General features: G+C 45.3%; 1 protein-coding gene across 2 annotated transcripts in view; it reads left to right on the top strand.

Moving 5' to 3' along the window:
• Positions 1–5,574: 5,574 nt before the first annotated feature.
• TTYH1 (tweety family member 1) overlaps positions 5,575–26,580 on the top strand; it is a 234,771-nt gene continuing 213,765 nt past the window's right edge. The window contains exon 1 of one of the 2 annotated variants that reach the window (XM_075328743.1): positions 5,575–5,905. In XM_075328743.1, the coding sequence (XP_075184858.1) occupies positions 5,780–5,905 (126 nt within the window). In that variant the 5' untranslated portion in view covers positions 5,575–5,779. The remainder of the gene's footprint in view (positions 5,906–26,580) is intronic. The other variant, XM_075328745.1, reaches the window with a different exon arrangement.

Below are 26,580 nucleotides of genomic sequence, written 5' to 3'. Positions count from 1 at the left end.
GGTTAGGACACTGCATGAATATGAGGACACAACTAAAAAACAGAAAAAATAATAAAAACAATTAAAAACAAGACCAAATAGGTGGAGAACATAGGGGGCGCGAAATAGAATTCACAAAAATAGTAATATACCCCACGACCAGAGGAACCTGGTTCCCACCGTGAAGCATGGAGGAGGAGGTGTGATGGTGTGGAAGGGCTTTGCTGGTAACACTGTTGGGGATTTATTCAAAATTGAAGGCATACTGAACCAGCATGGCTACCACAGCATCTTGCAGCGGCGTGCTATTCCATCCAGTTTGCGTTTAGTTGGACAATCATTTATTTTTCAACAGGACAATGACCCCAAACACACCTCCAGGCTGTGTAAGGGCTATTTGACTAAGAAGGAGAGTGATGGGGTGCTACGCCAGATGACCTGGCCTCCACAGTCACCAGACCTGAACCCAATCGAGATGGTTTGGGGGGAGCTGGACCGCAGAGTGAAGCCAAAAGGGCCAACAAGTGCTAAGCATCTCTGGGAACTCCTTCAGGACTGTTGATAGACCATTTCCGGTGACTACCTCTTGAAGCTCATCAAGAGAATGCCAAGAGTGTGCAAAGCAGTAATCAAAGCAAAAGGTGGCTACTTTGAAGAACCTAGAATATAAGACATATTTCAGTTGGTTCACACTTTTTTTAAGTATTTCATTCCACATGTGCTAATTCATAGTTTTGATGTCTTCAATGTGAGTCTGCAATTTTTAGCCATGAAAATAAAGAAAACTCTTTGAATGAGAAGGTGTGTCCAAACTTTTGGTCTGTACTGTATATATATATATATATATATATATATATATATATATATATATATATATATATATATATATATATATATATATATATATATACACACGAAAAACAGTGAACTCGTGGTATTCTCTACTTGGACACTAGGTGGTGATCTACACTTTGTTATCAATGATTACAGTGAAAAAGTCTTTTCCGTGAACCACTGTGATGACATCTTAGCACAGCTGACACCCTATGTTCAATGACAGCGGCTGCACTAGAGTGGATGGAGGATCCTCTGTCTGTCAGTCCATCAGCAACCCCAAGACATGATGTAGGACCAAGCTGCCTACAGTCACTAGAGCACTGATAGGCATAACTGCAATTGTATTATACATGATCGGAGAATTGCATGTTCACATGAAGCGGTGGGACAAACAAAAAAGGTCAATAAGGATTTTAGAGAAGAAAGTTCCAAATATTTAAAAAATGCTTTTTCCCTTAGAAAATGTTTTATTATTGGAAAATAATCTTTATAATTTGTACAAATAAATTGCATCATTGTAATGATTCACGACCCAATAAAGTTAACTTCTTAGGACCACGTGTGTTTTTTATACCCTTTATCTAAGAGTCATAACGTTTCATTTTTGAGTTATCCCAGCTGTTTAAGGGTTTGTTTTTTTCTAAGATAAGTTTTAGTATTAAATGACTGAAGTCCAAGAGGTAATGTTTCTCCTTGTGGAGAGTGACATGCCTGCATGCCTGTGGGAGGAGGCTTATAAGCCATGCAATGCTCCTCTGGTAAATCATACATGCTAATTGTCTCTTCAGAGAGGAAGAAGACTTGAACTCTAGTGCCACCTATTGGAAGTAGCAATCCTAAAAGTCACTTGGCGACTTTCCACAATTGTCCTCGGCAAAACATTTACCTCGGCATCACACTGTCCTCGGCAGCACATTGTCCTCGGCAGCACATTGTCCTCGGCAGCACAGGTCCTGATTACACAGAACAAACCAAACGCAAACCAAAATATCTATTAGGCCCCTTTCAGACGTCCGTGTTTAATCAGGTACAAGCCACACGCATTGGTATGGTCACGTGTGTCATCTGTGTTTGCATACATGTGACATCAGTGTTACACGTACTGGAGAAAACACGTGTCTTTGAAATAAAAATATTTTCAATATTTACCTGTGTTTTCTCCAGCCCTGCTGTCATTACGCTAATTACGTTCATTGAATATTCACTGCACCTCGGACCTGGAAGCAGGATCATCGCCGGGGACAGCATCGGGGACCGCATCACTGGTGACAGATCAGTATTCAGCAAGCAGTGTGTGTGCAGTGATGTCCAGGAGGTCATCGGAGTTCTGGCTCACCGGTGATGTGGTCAGTGGTCAAAAATCAGCATAGGAAGAAAAAAAAGAATTCCAAAAACTGCCATCTTATAAATAAACTGGAATACAAAAGGAACGCAAATAGGGTCTTATCCAAGGGGAGTTATGGATACACAACACTGAAGGTGCTCACCTTGAGGGGTTGTGAGAGTCACGATCAGTAGACGCACATGTCAAACCGGCTACTGCAGCTTCACATAGAGCCAGACTCCACCAGAATGAGGAAGCTCGGTCTCATATAATTATTTCTTGCACAAAAACACTTTATTGACTGGCTTCAAATTTTCTATTACTCTGTTTTTGGTATATTATTGGCCACAATATATTCTTTTGCTCAGTTACATTTTATAACATTGCCCCATAGTATAACATTGGTCCGAGTGCTATCCAATAATAGTGTGAGCCCTTATATGGGCACAGAAAGTTGGACTTCAGTTAATGACTAGTGATGAGCGGGCACTACCATGCTCGGGTGCTCAGTACTCGTAACTAGTGATGAGTGAGCACTACCATGCTCGGGTGCTCAGTACTCGTAACTAGTGATGAGTGAGCACTACCATGCTCGGGTGCTCAGTACTCATAACTAGTGATGAGCGAGCACTACCATGCTCGGGTGCTCAGTACTCGTAACTAGTGATGAGTGAGCACTACCATGCTCAGGTGCTCAGTACTCGTAACTAGTGATGAGCGGGCACTACCATGCTCAGGTGCTCTGTACTCATAACTAGTGATGAGCAGGCACTACCATGCTCGGGTGCTCAGTACTCGTAAGTAGTGATGAGCGGGCACTACCATGCTCGGGTGCTCAGTGCTCGTAACTAGTGATGAGTGAGCACTACCATACTCGAGTGCTTGGTATTCATTACGAGTAGGTGGATGGTCGCATGAATGTAACTCATGTACCGAGTGTAATGGAAGTTAAGAAGGGACTCCAGCATTTTCGCGGGTTGGCTCACTCATCACTAGTTACGAGTATAGAGCACCTGAGCATGGTAGTGCTCACTCATCACTAGTTACGAGTACCAACCACCCGAGCATGGTAGTGCCCGCTCATCACTAGTTACGAGTACTGAGCACACGAGCATGGTAGTGCCTGCTCATCACTAGTTACGAGTACTGAGCACCCGAGCATGGTAGTGCCCACTCATCACTAGTTACGAGTACTGAGCACCCGAGCATGGTAGTGCCCACTCATCACTAGTTACCAGTACTGAGCACCCGAGCATGGTAGTGCCCACTCATCACTAGTTACGAGTACTGAGCACCCGAGCATGGTAGTGCCCACTAATCACTAGTTACGAGTACTGAGCACCCGAGCATGGTAGTGCTCACTCATCATTAGTTACGAGTACTGAACACCCAAGCTTGGTAGTTTCTGCCCATCACTAGTTACTAGTACCGAGCACCCGAGCATGGTAGTGCTCACTCATCACTATTTACGTGTACCAAGCATGGTAGTACTCACTCATCACTAGTTACGAGTGCTGAGCACCAGAGCATGGTAGTGCTCAATCATCAATAGCCTGCCTGCCCTGGGCATCCCCTTGTGCCATCCTGTGCCTTTTCTACCCACCACTTGGGGTATTGTATTTCCTAACTGGACTTTAGTGCAGTTCGTGGTCAGTACTATTCCTCAATACACAGGTCATTTGTACTGTACCCGTACATACAGGTCTAGGGAGCTGAACGAGGTTACTTGATATGGGAACCTCTTATTCAGGCTAATATTCTCTTTGATGTATTTACGATGAATATATTGGACTATTGCATCTTTTCATCATTCATGTAATTTATGCCTCTGTGACCTTGTTGCTTGAATTATTATATTCAATTCCGCTCCCCTTAATACTGCATATAAGGGTCACTCCTATACCCCTGGTTGTTTTGAATATTGTCAGGCATTCAGTATTATATATTGGCACACTTTTTTCCCCACAGCAATAACTCTCTTTTTGATTGTCGCTTTTATGTATGTGACTATTACTGTTATTGTGATTTTCCCTGCCCAGGGTATTCTTGCCTCCACCTCTGGTGGCTTGTTCAATTGGTTCTTTTAAATGTTTTTAATATTGGTATACAATAAAGGCAATTTTTTATTCTACATCTTGGTGTGCATCTGATACATGTGCGGTTGCTTTTCTTCTCCCCTGTTGTGCTCCTCCATTCTACCGCACCAGGTAGCACCCTCTCTTTTTCATTGGTTTTGTACGTTCTAGACTATTGGTGCGCTCCTATCTCACCTTGCATCAATCATCAATAGTAATGACTAAAGGGGGTGTTACACGCAGCGATAATGCTAGCGATATCACTGGTGAAACCACCCGCCCCCATTGTTTGTGCGTCACGAGCAAATCACTGCCCGTGGCGCACAAAATCGTTAGGAGCCGTCACATGGATGTACCTGCCTAGCGACGTCACTGTTGCTGGCGAACCGCCTCCTTTCTATGGGGGCGGTTTGTGCGACGTCACAGTGGCGTCACTAAGCGGCTGCCCAATAGAAGCGGAGGGGCGGAGATGAGCGGCCGTAACATCCCGCCCACCTCCTTCCTTCCTCATTGCCGGCCACCACATGTAAACTGTGTTCGTCGTTCCCGGGGTGTCACACGTAGCGATGTGTGCTGCCACAGGAACGAGGAACAACCTGTGACCTCAACAATCAACGATTTTTTTAAAATGAACAACGTGTCAACGATCAACGATAAGGTGAGTATTTTTGATCGTTAACGTTCATTCGTTGGTGTCACACGCAACAACGACGCTAACGATGCCGGATGTGCGTCACGGAATATCGTTAGATACGTTGTTGCGTGTAAAGGGGGCATTAATTCTGCAAGTAGCCAATAATCTGGCACTTTTGGAATCCTTTACTGCATTAAAGAAATTTTTATTAAAACTAAAACATTTTCATTTCTTTTTTTCTTCTTTTGCCCTATGGTGGAGTCTATTCTATATTTCCCTACAGCTGTACACCGATAAGGATTTTCTCCTTCTAAATGTTTTTCATATACTTTTATATTTTAGGTTTTATGCACTGTTCATCTGTGAAGGCTCTTTGTAGAATTTTATGCAGTGAGCTTTAATGAGTTTTTTAAGGGGGCTAAAATCCATTCTCCGCAGTGAGACTCCCAGTGCATCTGAATATTGCCAGGTCCCATTCAGCCCCCGAATCTCCGGTATAAAACGCATGCTGAGACTTTGTTCAGCAGCCCCTGGGAGAGGTCAGATGTCTTCCTAAATGGCCTTTGTAACTTAGTATGAAAGACCACAGAGACAGACTAATTAATAGAAGATTTGTTAATAAACCACTGGGGGGTGCTGCTACGCCCTTCCATATTCCTCCATCTCCATATCATGTCAATGGCTAGGGATAGACCTACATGTTTGCCTCCTCCCCCTATGTTTCTTGCTTCTGCCTGTTTTAAGCAATTACACTCCAGATGCATCAGTTCCCACCATGTCTGCTGCTTGGATTTGCTCCTAACAAGATGAATACTGAGCATTGAGAATAGCAGAACACCATCAACACAACGTCCTCTAAGGACTAAAATCTGATTTTTGCTTTTTTTAATTTTTTTGCCTTTTTATTTATTTCTGGTTGCAAAAGGAGCCATGAGCTTAAGTCATGGGTACCGGGCATCTTGGTGGACGTACATTCTGCACCAGGTGCCACATACCAATTTCCAGTTCGAAGTGGTGGATAGCGATTTTGCTCCCCAGGAATGGAATTATCAGCAGGTAAGAACGAGAAAATTGCAAGAACGCAGGGCTGGAAGGGGTTAACTTAAAGTTTCGCACTGGAGCCGTCAATATTCCCAATTATTTTGAAATCGATGCAATTCCTAACGTAGAAACAATTGTGGAAAAGGGGGGGGACTAAGGAGAAGTTTAACCCTTTCCTTTCAGAATTTCAATTTAAAGTTAAAATTTAAATTTAAAATTTAAATTTAAATTTTAGGTGAAATCTATGAAATCTTCGGTTTAGTACAAATGATGACCGGTAAGAAGTAGTAATAGTATAAATAATAATGTCATCAGTGATGATGACTGAGAGTAAAATTACAAATTGGGTCAACCAAAGCCAATATTACTATTACACATATAAACATTTCAACTAATACATGTGGAAAAAGGGGGGGAATTTAAATTTGAATTTAAAATTTAAATTGGAAATTTAAATTTTCGGTGAAATCTTCGGTTTAGTACAAACGATGACCGATAGGAAGTAGTAATAGTATAAATAATAATGACATTAGTGATGATGACTGAGAATTAAATTACAAATTGGGTCAACTAAAGCTAAAATTATTACACATATAAACATTTCTACTAATACTTCTATTAATTATTTTTTTTATTTTTTTATTTTACTTAATTATGTTTTTTATTGAAATGTTCATTTATACTCAAGAATTTGTGATATTTGTTCAGTTTGGGAGGAATTAGTTGTTCTCCGCATATAAGCGGCAAACTTCTAAAATTTATCACCTTCCATTGGTGTTGGTTACCTGGTACAGAAAATATGAATAGGCAATTGAATGCCTAGTTAGTTGCTCATGTCTGCCATTAACTACCACTGTACAAAATTGTGTTTTTGTTGTTTTTTTTATATTTAAAAAGTATATACAGTCTATACTTACCGCAAATACATGGTCCTTTGGCATGCAATTGTCAATAAAAGTCTATGTGGACATTGATGTTCAAGTCTGAAGATTGTTTTAATGTATATAATTGGCGTTAAGTGTGAAAACAGCCTTAATGTCTAAATAATATTTTCGTAGCCGATATCATATGGTATAAAGTAGAGGTATATTCTTGTTCATCCATAGTTAGGATCCTCTTGTAAGACCGGGCCCAGATTGGCCTTCTGGTAGCTTTGATATTTGAGAAATGTCCAACGGTAGAATCAAAACTCACTTTTTATTGCAATAAATATTCATGACCGAACAAGGTTTCTATTGGTGCCAGCAGGGGGCATAACGAGAAGTAAATAGTCACGCCTGGGGTTATGCATAGTGGACCAGAAATTTCCATTTATACTTTGCGTGCCACAGGATAGGCCATAAATGTCAAACTGATAATCAACCAACATCTACCTTAAGAATGGGGCAAGCTTGCTCAATAATTTTTAGAACTTTCCTAGAAGTCATTGGAGGGAGCGGCGCATGCGCAGCCAGTTCTTTACTGATAGCCGACATCAGATCCCTGTTTTTGGATAGTTCTGGATCCAACATTTAAAGGGAACCTGCAGCTGATACTTCCCGAACCCCAGGCAGCATGTATCAGACTGTGGCTGTATGACTTCAGCCATGTACAGTATGTATGACTCAGAAACTCTGTAGCATTTCAGAGAAGATAATAACTCAAAAGTCGCTTGGGACTGAGGCGCCCTTTAGACTAATCAGATAGGTGGGTTCGCAGTGTCTTCTCTCTCTCCCCGCTGCCTTATACACAGATGTATCGAGAGGCAAATCTCTATTAGCAGTTATTGAAGAAAACCGCGCATGCGCAGACACTTCTTCACTGACAGCATTTGTAGGACGGAGGATCCCTGTTCTTCGGATAACTGTGGATCCCACATTTAAAGGGAACCTTACAGCTGATACATACTGCCTGGGGATCAGGAAGCATGTATCAGACCATGGCTGCTATCTATGTTTGACTTTGACTCAGAAATGCTGCAACATTTCAGAGAAGAAAATAATTTTAAAGCCACTGGGGACCAAGTTGTTCTGTAGATTAATCGGACAGGTGGGTTCTCATCAGCTTCTCTCTCTCCACTCCCTTATACACGCATGTAGGAAGAGTCCCTCATAGCAGTTATTGGAGAAAACCGCGCATGCGCAGCCACTTCTCCACTAACAGAAGTCATTGGATAGGGCATGCCTGTCCTTTGAATCCCGCATTTAAAGAGAACCTGACAGCTAATACATGGCAGTATCTATTAGACCATGGAGGTATGACTTCAGCCGTACCGGGAAGCCACCTTACTTATTTAATCTACAGCGTGACTTGTTCCCCAGTGGCTTTTAAATTATTTTCTTTGAAATTTTGCAGCATTTCTGAGTCAAACATACATGGCTGAAGTCTTACAGCCATGGTCTCATCAATTCTGCCTGTGGTTTGGGAAGCATGTTTCAGCTGTCAGGTTCACTTTAATAGAAATTAAAGGGAACCTGTCACTAGATTTGACGACTATAAGCTGCAGCCACCACCAGTGAGGTCTTATATACAGCATTCAAGGATACTGTATATAAGAGCCCAGGCCACACTGTATAATGTAAAAACACTTTTATAATACTCTCCTAAGGGGCAGTCTGGTCGCATGGGTGTCACTGCTCACCGGTCTGGCACCTTCTCTCTGCGGTCTGGTGCCTCCTCTCTGCTGCGATTTCCATCTTCCTTTTACCCAGCCCAGTTTGGATGACGTGTCTACGTCATCCACACAGGCCAGCATTGGAGTCTTGCGCTACTGTAATGCGCAGGAGCAAGGAAAGATTAAAGACCGCCCGTACATGCGAACTACAATACTTTGATCTGCCCTGAGCAATGCAGACCAAAGTGCACCTGCGCAGGACCTCAATGTTGGCTAGTGTGCATGACATAAGACGTGTCATGCACACGGGCCTCAGAAGAAGGAGGATAGTGATCGCCACAAAAAGGAGGTGTCGGACTGGAGAGCAGCGACACCCATTGGACCAGACCACCCCTTAGGTGAGTATTGTAAAAGTGTTTTTTTACGTTATACAATGTGGCCTGGGCTACTGTATATAATGTACTGTACTCTACTGGAATGCTGTGTATAAGAGCTCAGTGGTGGTGGCAGCAGCTTATAGTCACCAAATCTGGGGACAGGTTCCCTTTAATGGTCTACCCATTGGATATACAGTATCGTAAATATCTGAGATGGGAGCAGGGGCGTAATTACCGCGGTCGCCGTTGCAACCAGGCCTGGGCGGTTAGGGGCCCATTAGGGGCCCGCAGCCTCCCGGCAGATCAGCAGCCAGCTCCTTTCTGTGAGAGAGGAGCTGCGCTGTTCTGCCGCAGACCACGCGGCGTGGCGGCCGCTATATGACCCGGTCGCCGACACTGACACCAGGGCCCGTCACCGCGCTCCCGTAACCGCGCTCTGCTTTGATATTGCATAGAGTGGCCGGCGCCGCTCTATGCATCATCAGTCAGTCTTGGATGGAGGACTGTGGTGCAGTATAATATATGGAGAATTATGAGGTGAATTATAATACATGGAGGACTATGGGAAATGCATTATAATACATGGAGGACTATGGGAAATGCATTATAATACATGGAGGACTATGGAGGTGCATTCTAATATATGAAGGGTTATGCGGGACCCTTTATACTATATGGAAGGCTATGTGGGGGCCATTGTAGTATGTGGAGAACTATATACGAGGGGGGACAAAGATACAAGCATGGGATGGGAATGTTTTGTGCTGAGGGATAAAGGCTCTTTCCCTCAGCACCCAGCTTTCCCATGCTCTGCTGTACATCTCTCAGCACCCAGCTTTCCCATGCTCTGATATGGGAAAGCTGGGTGCTGAGGGAATGATGTATAGCAGAGCATGGGAAAGCTGGGTGCCGAGGACAAGATGGATATCAAACATAGGAAAGCTGTGTGCTGATAGAGGGATTTCAGATCATGGGAAACCTGGGTGCTGAGGGTTAGAGCTAAGAGTCAGCATCATTATCCTGTACTCCGAGTGTCATTGTCATTATCCTGTACCCTAAAGGCCACTTTACATGCTGCGATCTCACTAGCGAGATCGCTAGCGTGCGTTCCGTTGGTTGTGCGTTACGGGCAAATCGCTGCCCGTGGCGCACAACATCGCTAGGACCCGTCCCACTACTTACCTGCCTAGTGACGTCGCTGTGACCGGCAAACCGCCTTCTTTCTAAGGGGGCGGTTCTTTCGGCGTCACAGCGACGTGTCACTAAGCGGCCGCCCAATAGAAGCGGAGGGGGCGGAGATGAGCGGGACGAACATCCCGCCCACCTCCTTCCTTCCTCATTGCGGGTGGCCGCAGGTACGATGTGGTTCCTCGTTCCTGCGGTGTCACACATAGCGATGTGTGCTGCCGCAGGAATGACGAACAACTTGCGTCCTGCAACAGCAACGATATTTGGGAACAGCATGTCAACGATCAACGATAAGTTGAGTATTTTTCATTGTTAGCGGTTGCTCGTATGTATCACATGCAACGATGTCGCTAACGAGAACGGATGTGCGTCACAAATTCCGTGACCCCAACCACATTGCGTTAGCGATGTCGTTGCGTGTAAAGCGGCCTTTAGTGTCGGTGTACGTGGAAGGGGGGCCCGGTCCAAATTTTGCACCAGGGCCCATCAAGCTCTAGTTACGCCACTGGATGGGAGTATGTACACAAGTGATGTGTTCGGTGTCTGTGCACCTTCTTAGACCCGAATACAAAAGTGTAGGGTCGAGTTCCTTCACAGGGCCCTGTAACTATATATCCTGTTCAGTCCATAGTGATTTGTTGATGTCCGATCCATGATATATTGGAACAATGGCCTGAATACTCTCCAATATGCTCTCCCACCATTTATACTACAATACTTTTTTAATTGGGTGGGAAGCATAGGATCAGACTTAGGAAATAACTCCCTTTGTACACAACCTATTTCTTAAAGTAAGAAGGATGGTTGATAAGTCAAGTCAGGTCACAGCGCAGCCCCGGGGTAATGTAATACACACTCCTGGAAACGGAAAACCTCTATTGATCCTAAAAAGAAAGGAAACTGATCTAAATGTAATAGGATCTAACGTATTGTCAGGTGTGTAACCTCAGACCTCAAAATCCTTTTTTTTTTGTCATACAGATCACGAGCAAAAAGGCTCAGCTTAATTTTTTATCAACTTCAGTGCAATCATAATTTACCATGACCTTCATTAGTTGTGATGGTTTTTCCATGGATTTACTGTCTCCGTGCAACTGTGTGGCCATAAAGCAATGTGGAAAGTCATATGTGTTGGATATTCAGGGGACTATAAGAATGTGCAATCACCCATGTAAGATCCATCTCTGCACATCGATTAGCAGCCAAGACAGCTTATTACAAGACATTCGTCTTATAGACACCATTTGGAGGCCTATTTATTGAGCAGAAGAATTCACCATTAAATATTCATTGCTTTGACTGTGAAACCACAAATTTGTCTCTTGACTGTTGCAATATAACTACATTTATGCTTTTTTTGTGTGTTCTCTATTTGTATTCTGTTATTATTGTCTTAGTGACTTGGGAATATCGGTGGGTTCTGTGAATGTGGATATCATGGAAAGAGGGTAGACTATCAAATAGGAACCTCATAGTTCATGGTATACCTGGTATGAAAAAGTAATCAGTTACAAGGATTTAGTTCACTGCACCTGCCACATCCATCCAGCATTCGGACACACTGAGGTTCCTCCGGTGGAAAAAGCTCTAAGCCACTAATACAACATGGTACCAAGGGTCCAACAGAAGACAGCTCCAATAAGAGCTTATTACAAATCTTTGGTAACCTCTTAGGTGTTTTTGATGATATGTCAAACGCATGAATTGACATGAAAAAGAATTACCATGTAGTTTTAGAGGACATGGACATGTTCTGTATAGATGGAAGGAGGGACCAACCCATTGGATAATTTACCCTACTGAGACAAGGAAACTTTAAGGATATGTTCAACTTTGCACACAACTTTTTTAGTGTTCATTTGCTTCCTAAATGCAAAGTTAGAGGTTGGCCACTATTTATTTATTAATGGTCATCAATATCTGATCGGTGGGGGTGGTACCTCAATGATCAGCCACTATCAACCCCGGCAGAAAGTTCTCAGATGCTTGCGGAACACAGCAGCTCCATCGAAAACGTAATGGTCCCAGGTGGGTCCTACGGATCTACCCATGGAGCTGTTGTGTTCCAACCGCATACCAGAACTTCTTTCTGCTATTGTTATAGGTAGCCACTTACTTTATCTGATTGGTGGGAGGGCACCACAATGATCAGCCACTATCATCCCCAGCTGGAAGTTCTCAGATGCTTCTTTGTTGTGTTCCAACCGCATCCTAGAAGTTCTGGATGCTATTGCCAACAGTAGCAGCTTACAATATCTGACCAGTAAGAGTGGCAATTCAACAATCAGCCATTAATAGCACTGGAGGGAAGTTCTCAGATGCTGCTGGAACACAACAGCTCCATCAAAATTTAATGGTCACAGATGGGTTCTATGGATCCACCCATGGAGCTGTTGTGTTCCAACCGCATCCCAGAACTTCTGGCTGCTATTGTCATTGGTAGCAGTTTACAATATATGATCGTGGGGGTGGCACCCCAATGATTAGCCATTATCAAGCCTGGCCAGAAGTTCTCAGGTGCTTGTGGAACACATCAGCTCCATCAAAACTTTAGTGGTCCCGGGTGGGTCTTATAGATCCACCCTTGGAGCTGTTGTGTTGCAATCGTAACCCCACGATCAGTCATTATTAACCTGTCAGGAAGTTCTCAGATGATGCTAGAACACTACAGCTCCATCAAAACTTTAGTGGTCCCGGGTGAGCCCTATAGATCCACCCCTGGAGCTGTTGTGTTGTGTGTAACTGCATCCCAGAACGTCTGGCTGGTATTGCCACTGGTAGCAGCTTAGAATATTTGATCGTTGGGAGTGGCATATCCACCGATCAGCCATTATCAGCCACAGCCTGAAGTGCACAGATGCTGCCCATACACTTCAGCTGCATCAAAACTTTAATGGACCCAGGTGGGTTCTACAGATCCACCGCTGGAGCTGTTGTGTTCCAACAGCATCTAAGAACTTCTGCCTGCCATTGCCACCGGTAGTAGCTTCCAATATCTGTTGGGTGGGAGTGGCATCCCCACCGATCAGCCATTATCAACCCGGCAGGAAGTTCTCAGATACTGCCATGACACGGTGTTACGGTTGCTGTGGTTCTGGAGACTATGTCTGGATTTCTTGCTACTGCACATGTACAAGCGCTGGAGACTAAGTCCTATCTTGGAGCCATTGCACATGTGCGGGTGACATCATCGCTGACACGAGGTCACATGTCTCTGACACCTTCTAAGCTGATTGGCCTCTGGCCATGTGCTTGTGACACATGGTCACATGTCTCTGACACCTTCCATGCCGATTGGTCGCTGGTGATGTGCTTGTGACGCTTTGCTCGGTGATAGGCCAGCGTGACGTCATTGCTGTCATTCTGGCAGCGGATTGGCTATGGTGTCCTCCATCTTGGATGAGGCACAGAGTCTATATAAGACCCTGACGCACGCCGCCCGGCGCTCAGTCCTCTTGGTTCTTGCATGGGGGTAGACGCCCTGTGCACGTCCCTCTAGGCATCTCTCTGTCTATGTTAGGTGAGCGCTACCGGCAGGGTAGCGTTCTTATACCTTACAGCTTCGGTTGCAGTCCGTATCCTTACCTCTTAGTGGAGCGGACATAGGCAGGTGCCTGAGGCACATGGTCCGGCTGGGCCTTGTGATTCTACTCGTAGGTGGACGTTGCCGCTAGGGTAACGTTCCTTATACTGCGTCTGGCAGTTGTTCATATCCTCGCACACTAGGGGAGCGAACAGAGGTAGGAGCTTTGTGCGGCTTATGCTGCTGTCTGTCTCTTTTGCACCACTAGAAGAGCGGACCTAGGCAGGTGCCATATCTAGTGGTTCGTGTCCTCGCACACTAGTGGAGCGAACGCAGGTAGGAGCTTTGTGCGGCTTACGCTGCTGTCCGTCTCTTTTACACCACTAGAAGAGCGGACCTAGGCAGGTGCCAAAAACTAGTGGTTCGTGTCCTCGCACACTAGTGGAGCGAACGCAGGTAGGAGCTTTGTGCGGCTTACGCTGCTGTCCGTCTCCTGGCACCACTAGAGGAACGGACCTAGGTAGGTGCCATTTCACACTCACTGCTTTTGTCTCTGTGATCATTAACATAGACCATTCCACACACCCTCCAAGTAAGGGAGGAATTGCCCTATTTACTAATTATATTCCTCTGTGAGTTTAACAGAGGTATTGCACTCTGCCATAGTCTGCAGCAGAGTCTTTGCACGGGGGACCCTGACTGTCTGATATTCCTTTAGGTTTTATTATCAGACAGCCCCCCGTAATATTAGGACTGAGCCAAGGGTCTGGCAGTTATGGCAGAATATCAGCAGTTACACCGTTACATACAAGTACTTGAGTCGCTGCTCAAGAGTATAGAGGATAAACCTCGGACCATGGTGACATCTGCACATGATCCTCGACTTGCTCTGCCAAACAGATATTCTGGCGATGCCAGATCATGTCGTGGTTTCATTAGTCAGTGTCAGATACACCTAGAGGTCAACTCTTCTCGCTTCTCTACGAAGAGGTCCAGAGTAGGCTTTATTATCTCCTTACTTCAGGACAAAGCCTTAGAATGGGCGACTCCCCTCTGGGAGCGCTCTGATGTGGTTACTCTGAGACATCAAGACTTTCTTGATGCTCTTAAGGCGGTATTCATAGGTCCCTGACTGTCTGATATTCCTTTAGGTTTTATTATCAGACAGCCCCCCGTAATATTAGGACTGAGCCAAGGGTCTGGCAGTTATGGCAGAATATCAGCAGTTACACCGTTACATACAAGTACTTGAGTCGCTGCTCAAGAGTATAGAGGATAAACCTCGGACCATGGTGACATCTGCACATGATCCTCGACTTGCTCTGCCAAACAGATATTCTGGCGATGCCAGATCATGTCGTGGTTTCATTAGTCAGTGTCAGATACACCTAGAGGTCAACTCTTCTCGCTTCTCTACGAAGAGGTCCAGAGTAGGCTTTATTATCTCCTTACTTCAGGACAAAGCCTTAGAATGGGCGACTCCCCTCTGGGAGCGCTCTGATGTGGTTACTCTGAGACATCAAGACTTTCTTGATGCTCTTAAGGCGGTATTCATAGGTCCGCAGGTTACCCATGATGCGGCCCTGAGACTGTTAGATCTATCTCAGGGTTCGTTATCCACTAGTTCTTATGCCATTGCTTTTAGAACTCTGGTGGCAGAACTAGATTGGCCAGAGAAGGTGTTGATTCCTATCTTCTGGAGAGGGTTGGCAGGCTATGTCAAGGATGGTCTTGCTACTCGTGAGGTCCCTGCTTCTCTGGAGGACTTGATCACAGTAGCAACGAGGATCGACGTACGCCATAGGGAACGTAGACTCGAGGTCTCTTCCTCACGCCCTAAGCATCGGGCTATTCCAGTTGTTGAGGGTCCACTACTATCTTCCTCAGCATCTGAAACATCTCCCACTCCTATGGAGTTAGGTCATACATCCTCCAGACTACGCAAGTCTGGTCCTCCTATATGTTACGTATGTCGTCAGGCTGGGCACTATGCCAACAAATGTCCTAGCCGTCAGGGAAACTCCCAGGCCTAGTAACCATTAGAGGGGGGTTACTAGAGACGTCTTCTGCACCCTCTAAGGCGGGCTTTGCACACTACGACATCGCAGGCCGATGCTGCGATGCCGAGTGCGATAGTGCCCGCCCCCGTCGCAGCAGCGATATGTGGTGATAGCTGGCGTAGCGAAAGTTATCGCTACGCCAGCTTCACACACACACTCACCTGCCGTGCGACGTCCCTGTGGCCGGCGACCCGCCTCCTTGTTAAGGGGGCGGGTCGTGCGGCGTCACTGCGACGTCACACGGCAGGCGGCCAATCAGAGCGGAGGGGCGGAGATGAGCAGGATGTAAACATCCTGCCCACCTCCTTCCTTCCGCATATCCTACGGAAGCCGCAGTGAGGCCGGTAGGAGACGTTCCTCGCTCCTGCGACTTCACACACAGCGATGTGTGCAGCCGCAGGAGCGAGGAACAACATCGGACCGTCGCGTCAGCGTAATCATGGATTACGCCGACGCTGCACCGATGATACGATTACGACGCTTTTGCGCTCGTTAATCGTATCATCCAGCCTTTACACACTGCGATGTCGCATGCGATGCCGGAAGTGCGTCATTTTCAATTTGACCCCACCGACATCGCACCTGCGATGTCGCAGTGTGCAAAGTGCCCCTAAGTGTAGTATCCCAGGTCAGCTCTCATTCTCTGAGAATACATGGCCTATTATGGCTTTTGTGGATTCCGGAGCTGACGGGACTTTTGTGTCCTCAGGATTTGTAAAGAGACACAATATTCCCTCTATCATGTTAGAGGTGCCTTATTCCTGTCCGTGTTGTTAATGGGACTATGTTGTCTGACTCCATTACATTGAGGACAGTTCCCTTGCGCCTTTCCCTGTCTCTGGGTCACATAGAGGAGATTTCTTGTTTTGCCTGAGGGTATAGACGACGTTCTTCTGGGTCTCCCATGGCTTCGGACCCATGCTCCTCTAATTGACTGGGAGTCCGACAGCATTATTAGTTGGGGTTCGAAATGTCAGTCCCGATGTCTTCCCTTACCACCTAAGGTCGTGGCGGTTGCATCAACTGATCTCTCTCCCATACCTACACCCTATTTGGATTTCGCTGACGTGTTCTCCAAACAGGGTGCTGAGGTTCTTCCACCCCATAGGCCGTATGACTGTGCCATAGACCTTATCCCAGGTTCGGTTCCACCTAAGGACAGGGTTTACCCCCTGTCGATACCTGAGTCGGAGGCCATGTCGACCTATATAAGAGAGAGTTTAGAGAAGGGGTTCATTCGGAAGTCTGTCTCTCCCACGGGAGCTGGGTTTTTCTTTGTTCGGAAGAAAGAGGGTGATTTGCGTCCCTGCATAGATTACAGGGGTCTCAACGCAATCACAATAAAGAACAAATACCTGTTACCTTTAATTTCGGAGCTCTTTGACAGACTGAGGGGAGCTCAGGTTTTTACGAAGTTGGATCTGCGGGGTGCGTATAACTTGGTACGAATTCGAGAGGGTGACGAATGGAAGACCGCTTTTAACACCCGAGATGGTCACTATCAATACCTCGTCATGCCTTTTGGTTTATGTAATGCACCTGCAGTATTTCAGGACTTCGTAAACGATGTGTTCAGGGATTTACTGTTATCCTCCGTCGTGGTGTATCTGGACGACATCCTGATTTTTTCTCCTGATCTGGAGACTCATCGTCAGGATGTCGTTCGTGTCCTTTCCCGTTTAAGGGAGCACTCATTGTTTGCTAAACTCGAAAAATGTGTATTCGAGCAGTCATCCTTGCCTTTTTTGGGTTACATTATCTCACAAGAGGGTCTGGCTATGGATCCTGCGAAGCTCTCTGCTGTCCTGGAATGGTCCGAACCTCATTCCTTGAAGGCGGTGCAACGCTTCCTAGGATTCATCAATTATTACAGGCAGTTCATACCCCATTTCTCTACTTTGGAGGCCCCTTTGGTGGCCTTGACTAAGAAAGGTGCTAATCCAAACGTCTGGTCTACTGAGACATCCCAGGCTTTTGAGGCAGTAAAAAGACACTTTTCAACTGCTCCCGTTCTTCAAAGACCCGATGAGAATAAGCCTTTCCTCTTGGAGGTTGATGCTTCTTCAGTGGGTGCTGGTGCGGTCTTGTATCAAAAGAACGGTGCAGGTAGAAAAAGGCCGTGTTTTTTCTTTGCTAAAACCTTTTCACCGGCAGAGAGAAACTATACCATTGGGGATAGGGAACTGCTCGCCCTGAGATTAGCCTTGGAGGAGTGGCATCACTTGCTGGAAGGAGCGAAACATCCTTTCCAGGTCTATACAGACCATAAGAATCTGACGTACTTACAAACCGCTCAGCGTCTGAATCCTTGCCAAGCCCGCTGGTCCTTGTTTTTCTCCCGCTTTCACTTCTCCATCAACTATCTGTCTGGGAGTAAGAATAACAAGGCAGACGCCCTGTCTCGCTCTATGGTTTCTACCCAGGAAGAGATTGACGAACCTCGTCTTATCCTTCCCTCCAGGGTTTTTCATACGCTCTCCCCTGTGACGTTAGACCAAATCCCACCGGGCAAGACCTTTGTTCCGCCGGATCGACAGAATGATATACTGTCGTGGGCCCACACCTCAAAGGTGGGTGGGCATTTTGGTATTAGACGGACACGAGAGTTACTCGAGAGGTGGTATTGGTGGCCACACTTAGCCAGCCACGTCAAGAGATATGTCGGTTCCTGCTACTCGTGTGCTCGCAACCGTCCGTTACGGCAGAGACCGGCTGGGCTCTTGCATCCTTTACCAGTGCCAGATAGACCATGGGAGGTGGTAGGCATGGACTTTGTGGGTGATCTTCCGTGTTCACAGGGACATAGATTTGTGTGGGTCATTACGGACCATTTCTCCCGGATGGTTCATCTCGTACCGTTATCGACAATCCCATCTTCCAGGGTACTAGCCAAACTATTCCTCAAGCATGTCTTTAGGCTTCACGGGATGCCAGATCGTATCATTTGTGATAGAGGCCCACAATTTGCTTCCCGTTTCTGGCGAGATCTTTGTAGCCTTCTGCAAATTGAGTTGAATCTCTCTTCGGCATACCATCCGGAGACCAATGGTTTGGTTGAGCGTACCAATCAATCCATGATTATATACCTTCGACACTTTGTTGCTGAGAACCACGATAACTGGTCCTCCCTCCTACCCTGGGCCGAATTTGCCCTTAACAATTCGCTGGCTGAGGCCACTGGGCAGACACCGTTCGTACTCAATAATGGGCAACACCCTAGGGTACCGGTACCGTTTCCCGCTGCTGCACCTCCTCCTCTTGTGGCTGACTGGGCAACTAATGCCAGAGAGGTTTAGGATCGGACTCAAGAGTCGATCCAAGCAGCTAAGGACCGTATGAAGACGGTGTCCGATCGGTTTCGTCGCCCGGCTCCTGTCTTTTCTCCGGGGGACTTTGTGTGGCTCTCTGCAAAACACGTGAAACTTAGAGTGAGCTCTGTCAAATTTGCTGCTCGCTTCCTGGGTCCTTATGAGGTTCTTCGACAGGTAAATCCTGTAGTCTACCAATTGAAGTTACCCGTCCATCTTAGGATCCATGACAAATTCCATGTTTCACTGCTAAAGCCGGCTATTTTACCTCACGCTCGTGAAGTGCACTCTCCTGCCTCTGATTCCTCTCGCTCTAGCCATGAGGTACGAGCCATAGTTGGTTCTAAGATGGTTAGAGGGCGCAGGTTTTTCTTGATAGATTGGGAGGGCTATGGCCCGGAACATCGCTCTTGGGAGCCTGAGGAGGCTGTCCATGCTCCCGACTTAGTTGCCGATTACCTGCGTCGCCGGGAGGGGGGCCCTTGAGGGGGAGGTACTGTTACGGTTGCTGTGGCTCTGGAGACTATGTCCGGATTTCTTGCTACTGCACATGTGCAAGCGCTGGAGACTAAGGGCGGCTTTGCACGTTGCGATATTGCAGGTGCGATGTCGATGGGGTCAAATCGAAAGTGACGCACATCCGGCATCGCAGTCGATATCGCAACGTGTAAAACCTTTTTGATACGATGAACGAGCGCAAAAGCGTCGTTATCGTATCATCGCTGCAGCCTCCGACATTTCCATAATTCCGGTGCAGCGACAGGTACGATGTTGTTCCTTGCTCCTGCGGCAGCACAGATCGCTGTGTGTGAAGCCGCAGGAGCGAGGAACTTCACCTTACCTGCCGCCGGCTGCAATGAGAAGGACGAAGGTGGGCAGGATGTTTACATCCTGCTCATCTCCGCCCCTCCGCTTCAATTGGCCGCCTGCCGTGTGACGTCACTGTGATGCCGCACGACCCGCCCCCTAAGGAAGGAGGCGGGTCGCCGGCCAGAGGGACATTGCACGGCAGGTATGTGCGTGTAAAGCTTCCGTAGTGATAATAATCGCTACGGCAGCTTTCACTAGATATTGCACGTGCGACGGGGGCGGGACTATCGCTGCAGCATCGGTAACACATTGTTACCGATGTCGCAATGTGCAAAGGCCGCCTAAGTCCTATCTTGGAGCCATTGCACATGTGCGGGTGACATCATCGCTGACACGAGGTCACATGTCTCTGACACTTTCTAAGCTGATTGGCCTCTGGTCATGTGCTTGTGACACGTGGTCACATGTCTCTGACACCTTCCATGCCGATTGGTCGCTGGTCATGTGCTTGTGACGCTTTGCTCGGTGATAGGCCAGCGTGACATCATTCTGGCAGCGGATTGGCTATGGTGTCCTCCATCTTGGATGAGGCACAGAGTCTATATAAGACCCTGACGCACGCCGCCCGGCGCTCAGTCCTCTTGGTTCATGCATGAGGGTAGACGCCCTGTGCACGTCCCTCTAGGCATCTCTCTGTCTATGTTAGGTGAGCACTACCGGCAGGGTAGCGTTCTTATACCTTACAGCTTCAGCTGCAGTCCGTATCCTTACCTCTTAGTTGAGCGGACATAGGCAGGTGCCTGAGGCACATGGTCCGGCTGGGCCTTGTGATTCTACTCGTAGGTGGACGTTGCCGCTAGGGTAACGTTCCTTATACTGCGTCTGGCAGTTGTTCGTATCCTCGCACACTAGGGGAGCGAACAGAGGTAGGAGCTTTGTGCGGCTTACGCTGCTGTACGTCTCTTTTGCACCACTAGAAGTGCGGACCTAGGCAGGTGCCATAGCTAGTGGTTCGTGTCCTCGCACACTAGTGGAGCGAACGCAGGTAGGAGCTTTGTGCGGCTTACGCTGCTGTCCGTCTCCTGCCACCACTAGAGGAACGGACCTAGGTAGGTGCCATTTCACACTCACTGCTTTTGTCTCTGTGATCATTAACAGAGACCATTCCACACACCCTGCAATTAAGGGAGGAATTGCCTTATTTACTAATTATATTCCTCTGTGAGTTTAACAGAGGTATTGCACTCTGCCATAGTCTGCAGCAGAGTCTTTGCATGGGGGACCCTGACTGTCTGATATTCCTTTAGGTTTTATTATCAGACAGCCCCCCGTAACACACGGTTGCTCCGTCAAAACTTTAGTGGTCCCGGGTGGGTCCTACAGATCCACCCCTGGACCAACAGCATCCAAAAACTTCTGGCTACCATTGCAGATTAAAGGTAGGGGTACCAGGTGTTGCACCCCCACTGATCAGATGACATTCAATAGGCCATCAATAAAAAGTTGTTGCTAACCTCTTTAACCAACTTTCTACATGGTCTTCACTAGAGATGGGAGAATTCATATGCAGAAATCTGGTACATTGTCCATTGATGTACTCCATGACCAATGGATGAGAGACCTGCCAATTTCCTTACCTAATGGCATTCTTGGCTCCTCTTTTGATTATCCAGCTGTGTTGCACCACTCCGGTTAATCAGAGATACTGGGAATATCAATGTGTAAGTCTCCCACCCACGGAGTATTGACCTGGTTGATGGCGTCCTGCGAATCAATTTTTCCATCTCTAGCGTTCATTAAAAATATTTCTACTATTATCTTGCTGAAGAGCATCTATAGGCCATTTATCTAGCTGAATGAGCTGCAAAAATACTACAAATCCTTCAAAGTTTTTGCTTTTGGCTCTTACGGCTTTCTTTTTTCTGTCAATCTGTCAGTACTCTCAGGTTTAGAGAGATCAGCAGAGAAGGGGTTGTACAATGATCTCTGCAGTGTGGAAAGGGGAGAAAGCATCTACTGAGCAGTCAAGGCGGCAGCACCCTGAATACACACACAGACCAATTCTAGGACGAACCCAGGCAGAAAACTGTATATTGAGATCCAAAGGAGTTAAGATTGTAGGCTGAAATAAGTCCAATTTTATTTACTAAAAGTTATCACCAACACATGTAATAACCATTTTCTTTATGTCAAAAGTACATGGGCTACAGCACGGTACTAAAAGTAAGACGATTGTTAAGTTCTCGTAAAGTTTGCTTCTTGTCTCGTCCCCTGTTTACGCAAGAAGATGTGCTAAGACAATGATTATTTTATGAGGCCACATAAATTGTGATAGTTCATTAGATGATGGCCGCAATGTCAACATGAGCTATGTTTACATCCATGTTAGGAAATGGAGAGATTCTTTATACTTAGGGGTATTTTGGATTAATTGTTATTCCTTGAAAGTAAGCCATGCACATTCTCATTGAAAGGGAGCAAGTAGATATTTGGATGATTATGACGAAATCCAACAGAAGATATACTGAATAGTTAAAAATTGACTTTTTTGGCTGAAATTCTTTGATCTCTTGTTAAGATCTGGACTGTTTAATGTTTCTCTTAAAGTTCTGGTGTCTACTTGCATTTAAATGAGTTTTTTCGATCTCAAGCATTAATAGTAAATCCAGTGTATGGAATAACTCCCACCTCTGGGACTTCACCTCTCCGCTGTTGGCCAAAATAAACAGTCCACCGACGCCAACAAGTTTGTCTTTAAGGCCAACAGAGTTTTTTTGAGTCATACAAAAATGACAAGTTTTTCCAAGTGGAACATTACATTTTTGGGCAATTTTTAGGGGAGTTTTAATTTTTCCTGAAGTAGTTTTAAAGCTTTTTGGAAGAGTTTTTCTTTGAAGCTTTCTTTGGAGACTATTTATTTTGACAGTGCTTGATTTGGAACAGATTTCATTTTTGGGCCTGCTAGTGACATGCACATCATTTTTTTTTCACCAGGTGTTTTTCAAAGCCAGAAAAGGAGAAAGAAATACTCAATCTCTATTTTTGATCAGTAAAGAGGATTAACATTGAGATTAATAGAAAGAGTATTTGAAACATTTCATAAGAGATCTTTGTGGTGATTTTTCGAGTGGATCCAATCCAAAAAAACTCGGCAAAAACTTGATTTGTACATAGCCTAACTCTCCTAAACTTCTGGCCATTAAAGAGGTTGCCCAAAACTAGGACAACCCCTTCTGATTACACTTGTTTCCCTCCGGTTAAATTAAAAAACCTACACTCTTCTCCATGGCTGGTGCGGTTCTAGGGGTGCCAGGGCTCATGATTCCGGGGCTCACGTGACATGAGCCACATGTCCAATCAGCACCAGCTTCTGTCTCCCCGCCTTGGGACATGGGGACAATCAACAGCAAGTGAGAGTCACTTCCTGTTGATTAAATAATTTGTTTAAAGAAAGTGGAGACAGATGCCAGCACTAATTGGACGTGGGGCTCGCAAGATGTCAGAACGTCACTTGAGTCCCGAAACCACTGGGACCATAAATGGCTATGAAGGTGAGCATAGGCTTTTTTATTTTACATGGGGAAATGTATTGAATCAGAAGAGGTTTTGCTAGTAGTGGACAATCCCTTTAACCTTGGCACAACTAATTTTGATGGGGGAAGCCACAGTCAGGTCCTTTGCAGCAGTAATGTAGTATTACATGGCACCATTAAGAAAAATGACTGCCCTGATAACCCACTGATGGCTGGAGTCCACAAGAATAGTAACAGCTCTTATAAAATGTATTTCTTTTCTGATGTAATTGTGGGTGTATGGACGTCCGGAGCAATTGACCAAACTGTATGTCATCCATATACCTGTTTAAAGAGTTGCTTTATGATACAATCCCTTTAAGTTACTCACATGTACAATAGGAAAACGATGGTTTCACTGAAGCTATTGCACGTTTCACATTTCGAAACAAGACAGTACTCCAAGTTATGCCCCCCCCCAAAAAAAGGATGTTTTTTTTTTACCATTCCCAACAACAGGCCAACTATAAACTCTTGAGCCTTTGCCAAGTTTGAGCCACTTCTTTCAATAAGGCCTTGTATGGTAATAAAAAATTAAATATAATGGTAAACACATGAAAAACAATCAATTGTCGTGTGTATAATTATTAAAGTATAAGTACAAAATCCACTAATGAAATTTGACGATATCACTGGAAGAAAAAAAACATTCTTCAAAAGAGAAAACATTAAAGAAGTTGACCACTACTTTTACAATGATCAATGTCATCTCTGCCGATCAGCTTTTTTCAGTGCCAGCCTGTGGCCGGAAATGCTTACTTCTGGCGCTGCCCCATCTTCTGATAGTGGACATGGTTGGGAACTGCACATCCATCTCCTATTCATCTGAATGGGAGGTGGATGTACAGTACCCGGTCACGGCCACTATCAGTTGACGAGGCAGCTCTGGAACTGAGCATTTCCGGCTGTCTGCTGCCAACGCCGGCGCAAAAAAACAGCTGGTTGGCGAGGTCCTGAGTCTCGGACCTAAGGCAATCAGACATTGATGACCTATCCTAAGGATATGCCATCAACGTAAAAGTAGTGGACAACCCCTTTAAGTTTTAGAAACTTTATACTGCAAAATTTCCATTTGAGTTCTTACTTGTGAAACCTGGATAAACTGATGTAATATGGTAAAGCCCAAAGATGATCAAAATGATAGACACAATGAGGCCAACCTGCGATGAAAATTCCTTTAGGAAAGGTACTCACTTTTGCCTAAAGTTTTTCATTAAGCTTGTGATTTGTGGTATAAGTTTAGTTACTATGGTTTGACTATTTCTTCTCCTCTGTGGAGTTATGTCACAATTAGGTCAAGTGTTTAGGTCCACTTGAAGTTGTCCAACTCTCCATTTGGGATGTCTACAAGCTGAGAAATGATGACAAACAAGGTTAAGGTTGGTACTCACAAGTCTGGTAAGGTAAGGTATGGTACTCACAAGTCATGACCAAAAATTGCTGCTATATCTCCAGCAGATTTTGCATTTTTGGTGTGTCATGAACAGGGCAACTTGTGAGTCCCGAAACAGTTCGATTCACTTTCATCCATTATGGTGTGGTGTAGCAGCAATGAAGTATGATGCAACACCCTGCTCTTCTACATGAGATAAGAAGGGAAAATGTTGACATACTGTATGTTGGAATCTTCTGTCGTGAGATAGAAAGAAGTTAGACTTAAGGACAAGAAGTCGCATCACAAGTATATTAATGTCTTAGTTATAAGTCTCATGAACTAAAAATATTGAAGTAGACTCTTTAATTTACTATTGAACATGCACAACTATGGCTAACGTAATAGAAGTTATAGACATGTATGGACAAGTCCAAGTCTACTGTGTTTTGTGTAGTTTCATCAAGGTGGTTATGTCCAGTGATTGGTCTTTGTCACAGATTGTCAGTTGAATGATCTCTTCTTCGTACAGTCCAGCTCATTGTGTAATGCTTGGTAAACTCTACTATACGTGTTGTTCGCTATATGATGAGTAACTTTTAATAAGGATTTGTATACCAGGTAGTACTTCGGAGTGTTAAAAGCCATTTACAAGAGCAGACAATCGGGTAATTGAATTAGAACACAAATGAGCACCAGCACAATAATCACTTAGTGTAATTTGGGGAAGAAACTGAATGATTAATTCTTTAATTGTTTAATCATTTATGGAAACAATGAAAATTATTGTAGTTACATTGTGGTTTGTAATCTTGGTTTTGTTAAAGGATAGCTGACAGGTTACATCAATAAGGGGGTTGGACTAGTCATGAGCGAGAATTACTATACTATGGGCTTAGTGAGGAATTGTTGGTGGACATATATACCAGGATGGGGGACATATATACCATGAAGGGGCACAGGATAAGACATATATACCAGAAGGAGAACATATATACCAGTATGGTTACAAATTTGCCAGAATGGGGGACATATTTACCAAGATGGGGACATATATGGCAAGATGGGGCACAGATTTACCAGTAAGGGGCCCAGGACATATTTACCAGGATGGGGAACATATATACCAGGATGGGGATATATATGCCAGGATGGGGGACATATTTACCAGGATGGGTAACATAATTACCAGGAAAAGGCCCAGGATTTGGGACATATATGTGAGTATACCCCTAAGTGACAATGGCCAAATGGTGACCTAAGTGTACCACTATTTTCAGGCACTGCCTAAACTCTCTTGGGCATGGAGTTCACTACAGCTTCACAGTAACTGCTGGATTATATCCTCCATGACAACATCACAAAGTTGGTGGATGATAGAGACCTTTTGCTCCTCCACCTTTTATTTGAGGATGCGCCACAGATACTCAAGAGGGTTAAGGTCTGGAGATATGCTTGGCCACGCCAGCACCTTTACCCTCAATTTCTTTAGCAAAGCAGTGGTCATCTTGGAGGTGTGTTTGAGGTTGTTATCATGTTGGAATACTGTCCTGCGGCCCAGTTTCTGAAGGGAGGGGATCATGCTCTGTTTCAGTATGTCATAGTACATATTGAAATTCATGGATTCCCTCAATTAACTGTTTCTCCCCACAGTCGGCAGCACTCATACTGCCCCAAACCATGACACTCCCACCATCATACTTCACTGTAGACAGGATACATTTGTCTTTATACTCCTTACCTGGTTGCCACCACACACGCTTGACACCATATAAGTTTATCTTGCTCTCATCAGACCACAAGACATGGTTCCAGTATTCCATGTTTTAGTCTGCTTCTCGTCAGCAAACTGCTTGGGGGCATTCTTGTGCATCATCTTTAGAAGAA

This window comes from Anomaloglossus baeobatrachus, chromosome 11 (assembly GCF_048569485.1).
Source record: "Anomaloglossus baeobatrachus isolate aAnoBae1 chromosome 11, aAnoBae1.hap1, whole genome shotgun sequence".
In the NCBI taxonomy this organism is placed as follows: domain Eukaryota; kingdom Metazoa; phylum Chordata; class Amphibia; order Anura; family Aromobatidae; genus Anomaloglossus; species Anomaloglossus baeobatrachus.
The sequence above is the reverse complement of the archived record's forward strand: the minus strand, read 5'-3'. Positions and strand labels throughout refer to the sequence as shown.